Here is a 15,610-nt window from a genome sequence, read left to right as displayed (position 1 = left end):
AACACTTGAGTATGAGGTATTCTGTCAGATACTTTGCCAGGTCATGGTTGACAGTATGTACCATTTTGCCCTCATCCACAGCTCTAGTGACCTCTTAAAGTCCACCAGGTTTAGTAGGCATGACCTGACCTTGACAAAACCGAACTGGGATGGGTATAGTGTTTGAAGATTTTCTATGGCTTTGTTTATAAAGGTCCACAATAATTCTTTCCCTGGCCTTGCATGCAAGACTAGTCAAACTTATGGGTCTGCTGATGGCTCTCCTTTGTGTAGAGGGATGACCATTACAGTCCTCCATTCCCTAGGTATGAAGCCTGACTGGAGGTTGCAGTTGATTAGAGATTCCAGTGGCCCTGAGAGGTCATGTTTTAAGCTATTTAGGAAATCTTGTTTTTAGCTCTAGAGAGTGCACTGAGGACCTGTTCTTTAGTGATAGATGGACAGAAATGGTAGAGTGCATTTCCTGGATGGAAACTGGGGGTGATAGGGGTGAAATTGGAGCTAAATTTATCAGCCTGCAAATTTGCTAGATCCCCGGTTTGGTATAGGAAGTCCCATTTACTATTAGTTCAGCACACTGTTTGGTGTTCCCTTTAAGGTTGCTTACATAATTGAAAAATGCCTTATGGTTATCCTTGGCCTTTGAGGTTATTTTCACCTCAAAGTTTTCTTTTGTGAACTTGATTATTCCCCTGAGTTGGGTGTTGAGACTGATGAGGAAGTTTTTTTGTCTTTTGGGCATAGTCCTTACTGTTTTTGGACAGGATTTTCTTTTGTTGTACAACCTATTTATACTGGGGGCGCAACAAAGGGGCTTGTTGTTGGAGTTTGTCCTAAGTTTATTTTGGTTTGGTACTGCTGTTTCAATGCAGTTATTTACATGCTTGTACAGGGTTTCCATAAACACTTCTGCATCGGCGACCATGTTCTCTGAATTTGGAGGGTTTGGAATTTAGCTTTGCTTTTAATTAATAGGAAGTAGTTAGCCTTGGAAAAATCCTTAAAGGTTCTGGGGTTTGCATGGAGTTCAGTCTTTATATTTCAAGGGTTACAGCTTTATTATTTGATCAGACTGGTGAGGATGTTATAGGGGTGGTGCAATGTTCCCTTGTATTTGTGAGTACTAGATCCAGGATATTTGCACCCCTAGTAGGTGTACAGACTAGCTGTTCCAGGAGTCTTTGAGCCTTCATGTTAGTGGTTGCACATGTATCCCATTTTATGGTGGGATAGTTGAAATCACCTATGAATATGGTGTTGGACTGACTTGTGACTGACTCCAGTACATTCAAGTGCGTGGTATGTTTGCCTGGGTTATAGGAGGATCTGTAACAAGCAAATATATAGTATTGGACTTTACATTATTGGTAAGGAAGGAGCTCGAGAATCGCATCCTAGGGCTATGGAGAGTGGCCAAGTTGGATCCGAAGATAGGATGTGAACACACAGGTTGAGGAAGAATGAAAATGGATAACACAGATGGAATGTTATGGTGAGTGCATAACTTCTTTTTATTTAGCATGATGTGTCTGCAATTTTTTTTTCATTCTTCGGATCTTTTTTCGTTATAAATTTTAATATTCCTTACATAACTATCCATAAGCAAAACCTTCCTTCAGTCATTCATTCAGTTCATTTAAAAAGTACTCTTTGCCATTTCATTAATTTTTCATAGGTGTCATACCCTATACCATTCTGAGACTGATCTTGAATCAGCATTTACTTAAGTAGTTCGTCCAATTCACTAGCAGTAATTTATTTTTCAAATTCTTTCTTAGCTCTTTCTGGAAGTTTCTTTACTTTCCATTCTGTTATTTTCAATCCTTATACTTTTATACATGTTTTCCACATGCCATATTGCAGTGCACATAATTTGATCTTGTATTCATATTCTTCTTGCCTCTTCTTTTACATTTTTCATTTATCTCACTATACTAATATCCTTATTTGCTATTTACCCAAATATGCAGATATCTCCTCCCATTTCCTTTGTATATAATATCTGAGCCTAAACAGTAATACCTTATTTCTTCTCAATTTCTTTTATATGTTTCTTTTTATATATCATAATACTCTCTCTTGTATTATTCTCTCACTTCTAAATTTTCCATACTTCGCTTTCTCTTCCTTTCTTACTTCATCCTGCCACTGAAAAATGCACATTTTATACTTTTTAAATTTAGTTCACTGTTAAGGCCGGTTTTTATAGAAGTTCTTCAAGGTAATATGATCCTTCCATAACTGCAGTACTTCCCACTCTTCAATTTTACCCCATTGTTTCTCATTTATTCTATTTATTCCCTTTCTTATTTTAATATATCACCTTTCTTCCCCCACCTCCATCCATGTTGCTAAATGGTCTGAAAAGGGTCTACTTTATGTGCTCAAAGTTAGAGAATATCGAATATGATATTCTCGACACGAGTACACCGAAAGCGCAAAACATCGAAAATGTAAATGTAAATCTCCGTAGGTGGAGATTTCCATTTACTTCAATGAAGTGCGATCTCGGAGTTGGTATATTTAAGTATCGGGGGGTATGGGGGGTGCTTGACCCCTGCCTACACTAGTTTAATTTTTTTTGTGTGTGTGTATTTTTTTTTGGGACTTCAATTGTTTAATAGTTCGATGCATATGGTTCCATCCATATGCATTCGAGCTATTAAACTTTCGAGGTCCTAAAGTAGACCTGTCTGAAAAACCTGGCACAATCCTGTTACTGTCTGCTACCCCAAGCCTTCCGATAATACAAGTGCCCCCCATCACCACTTTTATTAGCCCATTGAATTTTGTTCCACACAGCTAATTTACTCCATTTTTATCACTTCCTATACTTTTTACATACTCCCATTTTTACATTTTCCCTGTAAATCACAATTAAAGTCCCCTGTAATTATCATTTTCATATTAAGCACCACATAGTCTAATAAACATATTTAGCCTTTTCTTGCAAGTCATATATGCATACGGTGCTGTAATTCTGCAAGCTTGTTCTCTCCACCTCACATTCAAAACAGTTAACCTTCCCGTCCTTACCAATATTACATCTAGGATTTTCATTGTTTTATACAATGCAGCCACGTCAGAACAACTTTTACTTCCTACGTTCCATATTATACTCAACCGATTTTTCTGTTTGCAGTCTTTCTTTGCTTGGCAGAAAACTTATAACAGCCACACCATCTTTAGCACATCATTCTAGTATCCCTATCCTTATTACAGTGTTAATAATACTGTTCACATTTACTGGGAGTACTCTAAAATTCTTTTTCCTTCTTTTTAAGTTTAGGGGAAGTATTTTTTTAATTTTTGTTTTCTTATTTTCACACGTTTCCATGTTGAATATTTTTCATTGGTTTGTGTACAATAGTCATTAATCCACAGAATCAAATTTTTTTCAATGTCTGAAACTTCAAAACAGCTCTTAGTGTCAATCCTTTCTCCTAATCTCTCTTTGCATGCAAACTCTCTCTCCTCCTTTCTACTCCTCTATATTTTTGTGTTCTACAGTTTCTTCTTCACCTAGTTCACCCTGTACCTCAACTTCTTGCTTTCCTTTCTCATGCATGTTTTCTTCCCTTTCCCCTGCTTTTTCATTTACTGTTTGATCCTGACATTCCATCCAAAAGTGCACCTCTTTTCACAACCTGCATTCAGGCTGTGTATGTCCTTTCTTCCCACACTGGTTACATTGCATCTCGTCACAGTCATTAATTATATTAGAAGTCCACACAATAGAGACTTGACTTGTTTTAGGATGGCCAACATATCTTAATGTTACTGTATGACCAGCCGCAAAAAAATAACACTTAGCAAAGTGCTTCATTATGTTTCTTTTCACATTTTGTAACAGATTGCATAATCCATCCTCTGTTCCACGTGTTTCTCTTATCTCTGATTTATGCAGTGTTATCAGCAGTTTCTCATAAACCCTGCTTGCATTTTTTAACATCTTCTAACATTTTATCAATTCTAAACTGAAAAGTAACATTTATTTTAACATTTAAGTTACTACCAGAAAACAAATAATTGTGGGTCATCCTGTTTGATTATTTTCATCAGAACATCAGCAGCAAGCCCTCCTGATGCCATTTCTGTTATCTGCACCACTCCAATGGACTTTACTTCACTGTCCACTGATACAGCTAAACACTGCTCGTTTGTATCATCCGCCATACAGGAATCTTTGTCTGGATTCTGGCAGTCCATATCAAAAAACTTTTTCATAAAAATTCTCATTTTCTGCCTCCAAAACTCTCCATAGTTTTTCTGTCTTCCTCTGTTGCGCTGCTGTAGGATTCTAGTTTGTATGAATAACACCTTGGGCGTCTACTGGAAAAAGGCCATTAACCTAGTGGGACTTACCTGGTCTACAAATACCAGCCAAATAAAATAAAAGTTTAATACATCTAGCAGGCAGGAAAGTAGCAAGGAAAGAATGGAAACCAAAGGTTAAACCAACTTTAGAGAATGTACGGAGTATCACAAGAGAAATTAAAGAAATGAGGTGGGACCCTTAAAGGGCAGAGGAAGTCAAGTGCATGAAAATAAATGACACATTTGGATTCAGTATGTTTAAAATAAGGAATAAAATGGGTCTCTTTTGAAATGTTGATACTCTTAATGGAGTGTGATGACTGGAAAAAAGATTAAAAATCTTTTATTTTGCGTAGGGCCAGGCCCCCCACACCCCTGATGTAAGGGGACAAGCCTTCCACGCCAGCTGAACATGTACCAACTCAGAGATCACCATACCTTGGAGAGTCTTCTAAAAAATAGCAAACTTGAACTTTGACTATGCAAATCGTTGGGGGGATTCATAAAGGTTAACACAAGCTGCACACTATGTGTATAATGTGTACACCTTGAGGTATTTTTTCAGAGTTGAAGAACAGCCCTGCCGCAACACTTTTGCTGTCCATTCATTCAGAAAGATTACTCAGAGTATGCACATAGTGTATACCTTATGATAACCTTCATGAATCCCCCCTAGTTTTTTTTCAAATGGTTACCATCAAAATTTGTAATATGAGGTGGGCTGGTGAGTTTTGAAAAATATGAAATCGTGATGTAAAGACTAATGTTGAAGTTATAAACAAAAATTATGATGATGCAAATTTTCTTAATGTTATGTAAACTCATGCTGTAAGTTAGTGAATGTTTTAAATAAATACAGTTGTTATAAGTCTTATGGTTGTTCTGTTATTTAAAAATTTGCCAAAAGTTTTAAGTGATAAAGGGGTCCACATTGTATATCACATTAAGTCACTGTATTGTTATGCCGTTTGCCCCTTTTGTATCATAATTACATTCTTTCAGTAAAGTTCACCCCAAACTATCTCTTTGTTTATGTGTACTTGCTTAAAACATTTCCTATTATACCATTCACTGCTTTTTGAATGTGTGTTCAGTAGATATACCATTTCTGTTGTGAGTATTTTGTGTAAGATGGAAGGAGAAAAATATTTTGTTAAAAATGCACGGTCAGTAGTAGAGAAGTTATCCCATTTTCCTTGAGAAGAATTGTTAATGAAGTTGATTCATGTCAAAGTAATTATTTTTGTTCCATTTCTGCTTTCCATCTGGGATAATGAAATCATTTTAGACTGGAAGCAAAAGAACTTTTCATGGCTGTAAGGTACTGTAAAGGGACTTTATTCTTGTATGTTGGTCTGAATGCTAGACTAAAACCTCTTTTTATTTGTATGGGTATAGTCATTATCTGCTTATGTCTTGAACCTTTAAGTTATATTTTTAAGAAGGTTGTGATAGGAGTACTCAGTATCTCAAAAGATCTTCAAAAAGAGCTTATGTTTGTTTATTTTCTTTTCTTTATCATGTAGGTAAAGTGGACCATTGTGTCCCCCTTGTGTTGTTATAATTACCAAAGTATATAACTAAACACCATTATAAAAAAAAAAAATGATATATAGAATTGTAAGTACAAAAGATATGGTAAAGCACAAATGCAGAAACGTGCTTGACTGTATACAAATGAACACTTAATGTTGCTCATGATATGAGTGTTGTCTTGCAGGCATGTAAAATATGGCAAGATAAGTTAGGTAGTTCAGTTATGGATTCAGTGTGTGAACGTTCACGGTGATGATGTCAGTGTGATTTAACTTGATTAGTGAAGGAAGCAGTGGTAGACAACTGGAGAAGGGCACTAAAAAGCAAGTTCTCGATAGAGGGACCTAAGTGAGAAGAAGCGGTCTCCGCACAGACAAATGAGAACACTGAGATGACAAATGTCATAACAGTAGAGTCAGACATTTTGAGAGACCTACTTTGGTATTTGGAAATGCCTTGTCTGTAGTTGCAGTTATGGGAACACCGTTGTTATAATCTGAGCATTGAGGCTGAAGCCAATAATGTATGCATGTGGCCAGGCCTCTTTTTGTAACAATAAGCTTCACATCATAGCCATAGTGCATCCCTGTGGTTAGATGAAAGTACAAGCAACTTTAATAAACATTGTAGGTGCATGAGCATATATGTTATTCATCGCAAGTCCAGGCTCATAGCCGGTAAACTACATTTCTGATGTATCATTGTAATATAAGGCTTTCTATCTAGAGAGAGAGAGGGGAGAGATTTTTATGTTATGACATGTTCTTTGAAAGGGAAAATGTCAGTGAAGTCTAATGGTAGATTACGTGGGTGCTACTAGGTGAATAGAAATGTAAGAAAATAAAGAAAAGAGACCAAAGTAAGAGGAAGCACTTTCAGCACAGATAAATGAGTAAATCTTGTGTACTGTGTTGGGGTTGGCATAAGATGGTTGGGTGTTGGCATATTGGTTAAAGTGTTTACCTCACAGACGAGAGGTGCAGGATTTGATTCACACTAAGGGAAATTGCCTGTGCTTAAAATGGTCCACAAGGGCAGCTAGCCTAGTACTTGCCTATGAAGCTATGAAAGGACTGAAAATGGAGGTGCTAATGAAAAAGGGATGCAACACTCAACAGAAAGTGGGATCTGACAACATTTGAATGTTGATGTGTTTGAAACTCGTATATGAAAGTGGGATACAGTTCTGTAAGATGATGTCCTGACAATATGCTTATTGTCATTAGTTTACCAGTATTAAAATATGAACATTATTAAAAGGAATAAAGGCAACACTGAGGAGATTTGAACCATCAGTTGTATAAAAGTATATTAATGTCTCCACTCTTTAACATGGTAAGCCGAAACAGGATTCGTTATGCATCCGTCAGGTGAAGACACTTCAGTGGAAAGGGACACATATGCAGATTGTTAATAGGAAAAAAAACAGGCCTCAGGAGGACTGAACCTATGTCATGGGTCACTCAGATACTTTAAACAATGAATCAGCATGCTATGCCACAGAGAAATTCCTATGGCATCTGTCAGTAAAAGACGTATCGGGGGATTGGGTCAGATATGCAGAGTGATAACAGGAAAAAAAGCAGGCCTCGTGGGAAATGAACCTATGTCCTTGGTCATTCAGTACTTTAAATAGTGAATCAGTACACTGTTCCACAGTGAAACTCGTACTGAATCTGTCAGTAAAACCCACCTCAGGAGAATGGGTCATATAAAGTCCATAAAGTGAACAAGACCACAAACCGTGAGTGTTTGGAACCCTCTGTCAAGTGCAGTGACATTTGTCTAAGCCATATCATCAGAGTACAACATAAACTTTACCCTACTTCACCTGTGCCAGCTGTCATGAAGTTGTGCTTAGCCCATTTGTGCATATTGTGGCAGCTGATGACAATTTATTTGGCACATGATATTGGTTCGATTTTTATTGTTGCTGTGCAGCAAGCAATGTCATTTGTTGACTGTTGTACATGGGTATGGACTGTGCTCTTTGTGACCCATTACACAAATTACAGAGCACAAAAAGATAAGTAATATGGAAATCCTTTCTGGGAATGTGTGTAGTATGTTTAGCTATTTTTTAACTGGAATAAAGGTTGCAAATGGTTAGGTAGGACAGAACTAAAAAGGGGTAGTAAGCAGAGGGTAGAAGAGACGGTAAATAAATAGCCATGCATTCCCTGAAGGCTATGAAGTCTGTCAATCTAATGTGTGACCACACTTACTGACCTCAATCCTCAACTGATGTGCAGTTGAACTATAAATTTTAGGAGGAACAGTCCCACAAATAAGACTTGATCATGTCCACTTTCTTCAGATATCCAGAAAGCTGTGAGGTATGTGTGGGAGACATAATATTTTTTCTGCGTAACAGACAAGTGCCCTTTTAGTAAATGTGGAGAAAGAAGTCAGGAATGATGAGATAGATAAGAGGGAGAGGTTAGCTAGCAGGGAAAGACAAACATGAGTGACAGAGGCAGACATTGGGAAGGCAATGGTGAGGGGAGGTTTATAATGCCAAAAAGGGTGAGCATGGACATGAAAAGGTGGGAAATACAGGATAAAGATATTGGATTTTGGCGTTGGGTCATGGTTCCTTCAAGTGTAGGCCAAGTGTGAGATCACTTGTCACCCAGGGTACTGTTGCCCCCACATCCTGCTTCAAGATGTGGGATCTGGTCTACTTCAGATAATCAAAATTTCTCTTACCTGAAACCCAATTAATCGGGACGAAAACACGAACATTCAAGTAAGTGAACGCTCACATCACCGGAGTTCTACACCATGAATAGAGGCAGTTGGCCAACATTCAACCAACAAACATGTCACAATATGTCAAACTCACCCATGTGGGGGGCTCTGCCCCCACACCCACTACGTAATATACCAACTCTGAAATCGCACTACAGTGAAGAAAAGGCAGGTTCCCCATGTTGGCCAACTGCCTCCATTCCCTGTGTAGAAATCCGGTGATGTGAACATTCTCTTAATTGAACTTTTGGTGTTTTCTTCTCAATTAAGTGGATTTCTAGTAAGTGAAATTTTGATTATCTGATAGGGACCCGGAATCAGCAATGGCCTGGAATGCGACTTCACATACAGCCTGAGCAAGTTCTCCAATTTCTCATTGTGGATATCAAACTTCCTGTCCACTGCTTCCCCTAGAAGCTCTGGTAGCTACTTTTAGGTGACAGCATTGTCATTGCCATGTCCCCTGCTACCAGTGAGTACCACTGTATCATCTCCCACCACAAGGCTACCTGATGCCAGTGGTGCAGATAAGACAGGAGGTGTGGTGGCAACTCTGGCAGGCTGTAACCTAGATGTGCTGGGTCCTTCTGCTGGTGCCTGTTGTGCTGCTAACAGATTTGGGGGATGACAGGTTGTGCCTGTTGTGCTCAATGCAGGTTGACATAATGCTGCATATTTTAACAAAAATGGAGAGGAAAAAAAATCAAATCAAAAGTAAGAAAAACAATAATGATAAAGAGGGTGGGGGGGGGAGGAGTAATACAACTGTTATGACATGCACTTTCTTAACTAGCTTTTTATGTTGTTAATCATAACATTAAGCAGCATCCACGTTTAATACCTGCTCAAACAGTGTAATTTCTTCAAACTGAATGTATAAAGTATATATAAGGGGAAAAATAAACCAAAAGCTCTCCTCATGTGTGATCAGGCATCTACAATAGTAATAGCTGTAGATATTTGGGAAGAACAAATGTACGGATATGGTCCAAGACCCAGTATAACGCTTCCAGATGAGCCTACATTTATAGTGCTTATAGAGGATGTCCAGAAAAGACTACCCTTTACTCCACCTCTTAACCTCTCCTACTTCAGCCATGATATTTCTACTACAGGACCCAAAGTAGTTCTGTGTGTCCCATTCTTTGGGATGCGCTGGGTATCGATGACAGTTTCATTTGTGCAAAGGATGACATCATCAAAAAATAGAAGAACTGTATTATTATTATGGTTTCAGTGCCACTTTAAGGTGTGAAAAACGCCACTCCTTCATCCTTCAGAACATATGCTTTACAGCAATTCCATCTTCAGATAGTTTATATATGGGATGAGAATTCACTCACTCCTAACTTGTTATGCACATTGTGGGTCCATTGTACAGTCTCAGGTCTCTGGCAGAGAAACCTCAAAATGATGAAGAATTATTGAAGGTTAGGGCAAAGCTGAAACATTTTACAAGTGATTCATTTTCAAAATGGGCCCACTAATCCTATATGTTGTTGAACTTATCTTTACCTAGTGAGGGTTTGAGTTCCCACCTCTTGTTTACCTTTGTGGACAGTGAGAAACAGATCTCACAGTGTAGGCTCTGTCTGTATTTACTGGCTAGAGCTTGCCACTAAGCAGTCTCATAAGTCGCCCATTCATAAGTCATGTAAATTCAAGACTAGGAACTTTGCTCCCATGGTCTCCTCTGAGGTTGTCTGGTCTGTTGGCATATGCAGAAGGGAATTCCAAACACCATGGGCCAATTGGTGCATATGCCTTCTAGATGTATAAACATATTGGACCTGGTACTCAAAAATATGGGAGAATGCTGGATGCCCTGACCACAAGTCAGTCTCCTTCAAAAAAAAATAAATAAATAACCTTAGCAAGCCCTGTAACAGTCAGAAACTACAGCAAGTTACCTTATAAGTGATAACCTGTCAAATTTTCAAGCCCTTCCAAACCCAGATAACACAGCAGCCTAAGCAAAATTATTAACAGAAGCCCTGTTGTACAACCATGTCAGTGATTGAATGGAGGCTGCTGTGCCTGGCAGAAGCAAGTCCAACACTAACTCACTAACTCAAAAAAAATAAATTAATAAAAAAATAAAATAAAATAAAAAAGTCACTCTGGTAGAATCCAAAACTTAAACAGGTTTTACAACAAAAGAAAAAAGTCAGAGATAAAATCAGGAAATGTAATACAATTAAAACTCTCTCATCAATCTGAATAGACGACTAAAAGGACTAATTAAGTCCAACAAAGCAAATTTTTAGGTAAAGTGTGTGTCCCAGGCCAAGGACAACCATAAGGCCTTCTTCAGCTACGTCTGAAACCTCAAAGGCAGCACACAGCTATGTCTTACTGTTGGTAAGTAGAGCCATATCCATGTAACCAGGAGTTTAGCAAATCTTATGGCTGACAAATTAAGCTGCAACTTTACCCCTCTTCTCACACCCAACTGCCCCCAGGAAATACCTCAGATGCACATTCTCTAAGGCCAGAAATACAGCTTTAATGTGCCATAGTAATATCCCAGGATGCCTCCTAAATAGTCTAAAATATGACCTATCAGGGACAGTGGTATCACTACTCAACCATAGCCTCTACACCGGCTTTGCACCACATAAATGGAAGACTGCAGCACTTTTCTCTCTGCACAAGGGCAAATCATCAAAGATCCCTGGAGCTGCAGACACATCAGTCTGACTACTCTCGTGCAAAACCATGGAAATGATTAACGGTGACATAGGAAACCTTCAGACAGTAGACCCAACCTAGTTTAGGTTTGCCAAACACAGGTCATGCCTACAGAACCTGGTAAACTTCTTTGAGAAGGTCACCAAGGCAATGGATAAGGACAGAATAGTGCATACTGTATACTTTGTACTAAGTAAGTCATCTAATACTGTACCACACTTGGGCATTGTAAACAAACTTATGAAATTAGGCATAAACTCCTGTGTAACTCGCTGGGTAGCCAACTCATACACGGACAGGACCCAGGAAGTTAGGATTAGAGAGACAACCTCCACAAAGGAACCAGTTACCTGTGGAGTCTCCCAGGGTACTGTGCTGGTTCTTCTCTTGGCATCTATTTTTTGGAAGTAAAGTCCAGTCTCAAAGGCTGCTGGCTTACCAAGTTTGCAGATGATTGCAAGCTAAGAGCAGTAATAGACTCGCCTCCTCCCCCAAGATACTAACATTTTACAGGAAGGTCTAACTCAGACAAATCACTGGCGCTGTAGCCATGGCTTAAAACTGAATGCTAAGACATGCATAATGGTACTTGTTGGGAGTTGGCCACCCACTACCTCATTGATAAAAGCACCCCTAAAAGTAGACAGAGTAATCCGGAATTTGAGGACTCGTGCAGATAAAAACCTGGGTATTGACCTACATGTGTCTAAGGTTGTAAGAAAATCATTCTGTATCACTCTGCATATAAGTGAAGGCATGGTGTCTAGGTTCAGTGAAGTCACCATGCCACTGTACTCAGCCATCATCAGAGCTGTCAATGAATCACTCCCCCTTTGCTATGTTCCTGCCAAGGCACATGCAGCAACTGTAATGTCCACAGAGTTAATCACAAAAAGAAAACAGGACCTAGACACAATGTCCAATGCATATCACCTCAAAGGCCTATCTCTGTACTATTTCCTACAGACTGCTGAGAGACAGTTTTATGTCTGATATACAAGGAATCCTTGGATGCCACTCTGATGAAACATTTGCATAACTGCAAAATGGACAGGACCCAAACTACTAGATCTAAGGATTTAAACTTTGCTTGAAACTTGAATGGGTCATATTGGACGGACATGCATGCATGTATCTCAGAGAATCCCTATTCTGTGGTATAGGCTTCCCATCCATGTGAAGCAAGCCCTTCCCTAACGCTATTCAAGATCAACCTGGACCAGTGGATAGGAAATCATAAATTCACTCTTGGTCAGACACCTATGCCTGTGATGGACACAGATGGCTGTTAAATCATGCCCTAACTTTCATGCATCCCTTAAAATAAACTCTAAGGCACAATAATTTTTAGGATACATTTTAGTTGTATGGCTAAGCTCATAAAGGCCCCAGTGGTCATTATCCTTGTATTTACCTATGGACCATGTATATTACTTTTAGAATTTAAAGATTACAGCAAGCATTGGAAATGATGGTCAGCAAAATCTGAGTGCTGATATATTTGAAGTAATAATAATGATGTAGCATTAGTGAGACCTCAAAGATTATCTAAAGTGCGTGCACGTATGTGGCTGAGATTGGTCTAGCTACACCACAAAATCTGCCATTTGACTTATGTTAGTTATTGTAATGATTTCTGCTGTGGAAATTGTGCAAATTCTTCACATTCTCTAATCTTCCCTTTAGAGACAATTATCTTCAAAGGTGCCAAATATAACCTTGTACGACCTAGAACCAAAGACTCAATACTGTTTGAGAGCCAAAGTCTGTAATACACGTTGCAGCAGAAATGAATACTTCAGCCCTGATTACTGCCTGCTGACCACAGACAGAGGTAACTTCTTATCTTTTTTGTATTTGCTTGAAAAGTATTTTGAATATGAAGCAACATGTGTTTGTTTTGCTGTTGTAGCAGAAAACTGAAACTAAATACCCCTCAGAAAATAAGAGTATTGGTGTCCAGTAATAGTTATCTAGAATAGATAGATATAATGACAGCATATTTCATCCATTCTGTCTTTCATCCTGCCTTGTCACTCAGTTCCTTTCTCTGCTTGAGCAGTGCAGTCCATTTGTTCTCTGGGAGGTGAAAGCCATACAGCTCATTCGCTCTTCCAAGGTATGAGAGATGAGCAGAAGAGGAGAGAGCTGTCACGTACTCAACACCAGGATTTTTCCACTTTGAGGGCCAAAATCCACTGTGTATTCCCAGTTATCTGCCCCAGGGTTTGGTGCACAGTGGATGTCAGCAAGGGCATGTTATCTAATGCAGGGGTGTGATTTCTTAGGACTGCCTTCCTACCACTTGAAGACAGTGATTCCATGAGTTCCTTGGTCTCCAGTGGAGATTATACACCTCCCATGCTCAGTAGGTGCCCAAGACCTTATTTGAACTTTAGTCACCTCTGTCGTGGTCACAGCTTTATCTCTGTGTACTGACAAAGCTGGCATTATTCTGATAGTAATCACTTCAGATTGTTGTGGGAACCACATATTTGTGTTGCGTAATATTTGCACCTTTACATTATATTTTTAAATGTACTATTGTACTTTAACCACCATCTTTGCTTTAATAGTAATTAGGAAATTATCAGGCCTTTCATATGTTTAGACCTTTTCAGCCACTGCCCAGGCATATAAATGGCAAGTACAATGACCTGTTTACAAACGAATATGATAGAGGCACACAGGTATATACAGCAATGCCTCGGCTCATAGAACATGTTCGTAGAATGTGGGATGCTAACTGAAACAGCACTATACTGCACCATTATAACTTTGCACAGAGATGCATTGTATTTTATTATATAGGTGAAGTTACATATACAGTGCAGTGGTATTTGTACTGTAATGGGAATTATTGAGCATAAAGACTATGAGACAGCACTAGATGTGGCAGCATTAAGTTGAGTATTACTGTAAATGATAAAAGCTATGTAAATAAGCTTATAAAAGAACATGTTAATGATAGAGCTGCACAAACTGGTTTTATTTAACTGATAATTCTAGCATTCACATAGCAGTAGGTTAAACTGGGTAATAAGTTCATGATTGTCACTAGAGGAGAATTTGCTAAGTTCTTTTCAGTCGTTGAGGAGCTTATTGCACAAGTTTGAAGGTAGGCTGACAAAATTTGGTGTTCAGGTTGAGGTTACTTCTAATGAGAAGAAAAAAGGAAAGAAAAGGTTCTTTTACTTTGTGCTATATACTTTTGGTTTACAGGGAGTTGTTTTATTTGAATTGTACATGTGAAAGTATTGTGTATTAGAAGTAGCAGTTGAGAGCTTGCTGACTTGATACTGAAGGTGATCAAGACACCATATCTTGTGCGGTAGGGAGAACAGCAAGTGGGTGTTTTTCTGCCGTGCAAGAAGTGAGTTTGCTTTGGCAAGTGAACTCCATTGTCTTGAAACAGAAATAAGCTAGCTGGTATAGTTTTAGGAAGTATGTATTAGACTAGTAACCAAAGGCCTAGGTAAATAAAACAGGTAGGGCGTTCTTTATCTGAGTGACATCTCAAGTCTTATGAATGGTTGAGCTTGCTTGGGGTGTGAGCAGCCTGATGGCCTGGTAGAAGAATGTGATTTTGTGAACTCTTTTGATGACGTAGATTTGTGGAATGAAGGTCAGCAGAATTTTCCATATACTGCCTCCAAACTGGTTTGCAGTAATCATTTGTAGTTTAGTTTTTCATTAAGCAGTAACGAAAATTAATGAAATAACAGAGGATATATATTTGCCAAACAAGTCTATAAAGTCAGAAGAGCAGACAGTTAAGTTTTAGTATTAAAAGAGTCCTTGTCTCATTCCGTATGAATTCTATAACAACATTCCGCAGTCCCCTTCCTGTCCTGCTTTCCTCTTCTAAAACTAAATTAAAAACTATTGTTTGCCATTATGACAAAGATTATTTGTCATTTGTCTTTATATCCAGTGAAGAAAATCCACCACGTCAAACATGCGTAATTTGTTGAAACAAATTAGCAATCCAAGTTATGGTTCCAAGTAAATAAAAAAAAAGAAAAAAATTGCAATCCAAACATTCTAACTTGTGCAAAAAGCCAGTTGAATATTTTAAAACATGTACTGGATAAGACTAATCAAGCAAAAAGATAGACTAAATTTGTAACAGTATCAGGAAAAAGTACAAGAAACAAGTTACACAATCACAGAAATTGTTGCTAAAAAGAATGAAATCTCACATAATTGTAGATTTTGTAATGTTACTAGATGTAAAATTGGAAATACCGTGTTTGGTGAAGAATATGAAAAGGAGATTTTAAAAATTCTAATGTTAGATAACATTTGTCGACAT

At 38.3% G+C, this 15,610-nt stretch overlaps 1 protein-coding gene across 1 annotated transcript in view; it reads left to right on the top strand.

Moving 5' to 3' along the window:
* The window catches only part of LOC122803464 (interferon alpha/beta receptor 1-like), a 591,175-nt gene that overhangs the window by 276,421 nt on the left and 299,144 nt on the right, over nucleotides 1–15,610 (top strand). Inside the window, exon 4 of the mRNA XM_044073082.1 lies at nucleotides 12,982–13,129. Coding sequence (XP_043929017.1) covers nucleotides 12,982–13,129 — 148 coding nt within the window. The remainder of the gene's footprint in view (nucleotides 1–12,981; nucleotides 13,130–15,610) is intronic.

The sequence above is a fragment of the Protopterus annectens genome, chromosome 5.part1 (assembly GCF_019279795.1).
Source record: "Protopterus annectens isolate FY-2018-M chromosome 5.part1, PAN1.0, whole genome shotgun sequence".
Taxonomy (NCBI): Eukaryota; Metazoa; Chordata; order Ceratodontiformes; family Protopteridae; genus Protopterus; species Protopterus annectens.
The sequence above is the reverse complement of the archived record's forward strand: the minus strand, read 5'-3'. Positions and strand labels throughout refer to the sequence as shown.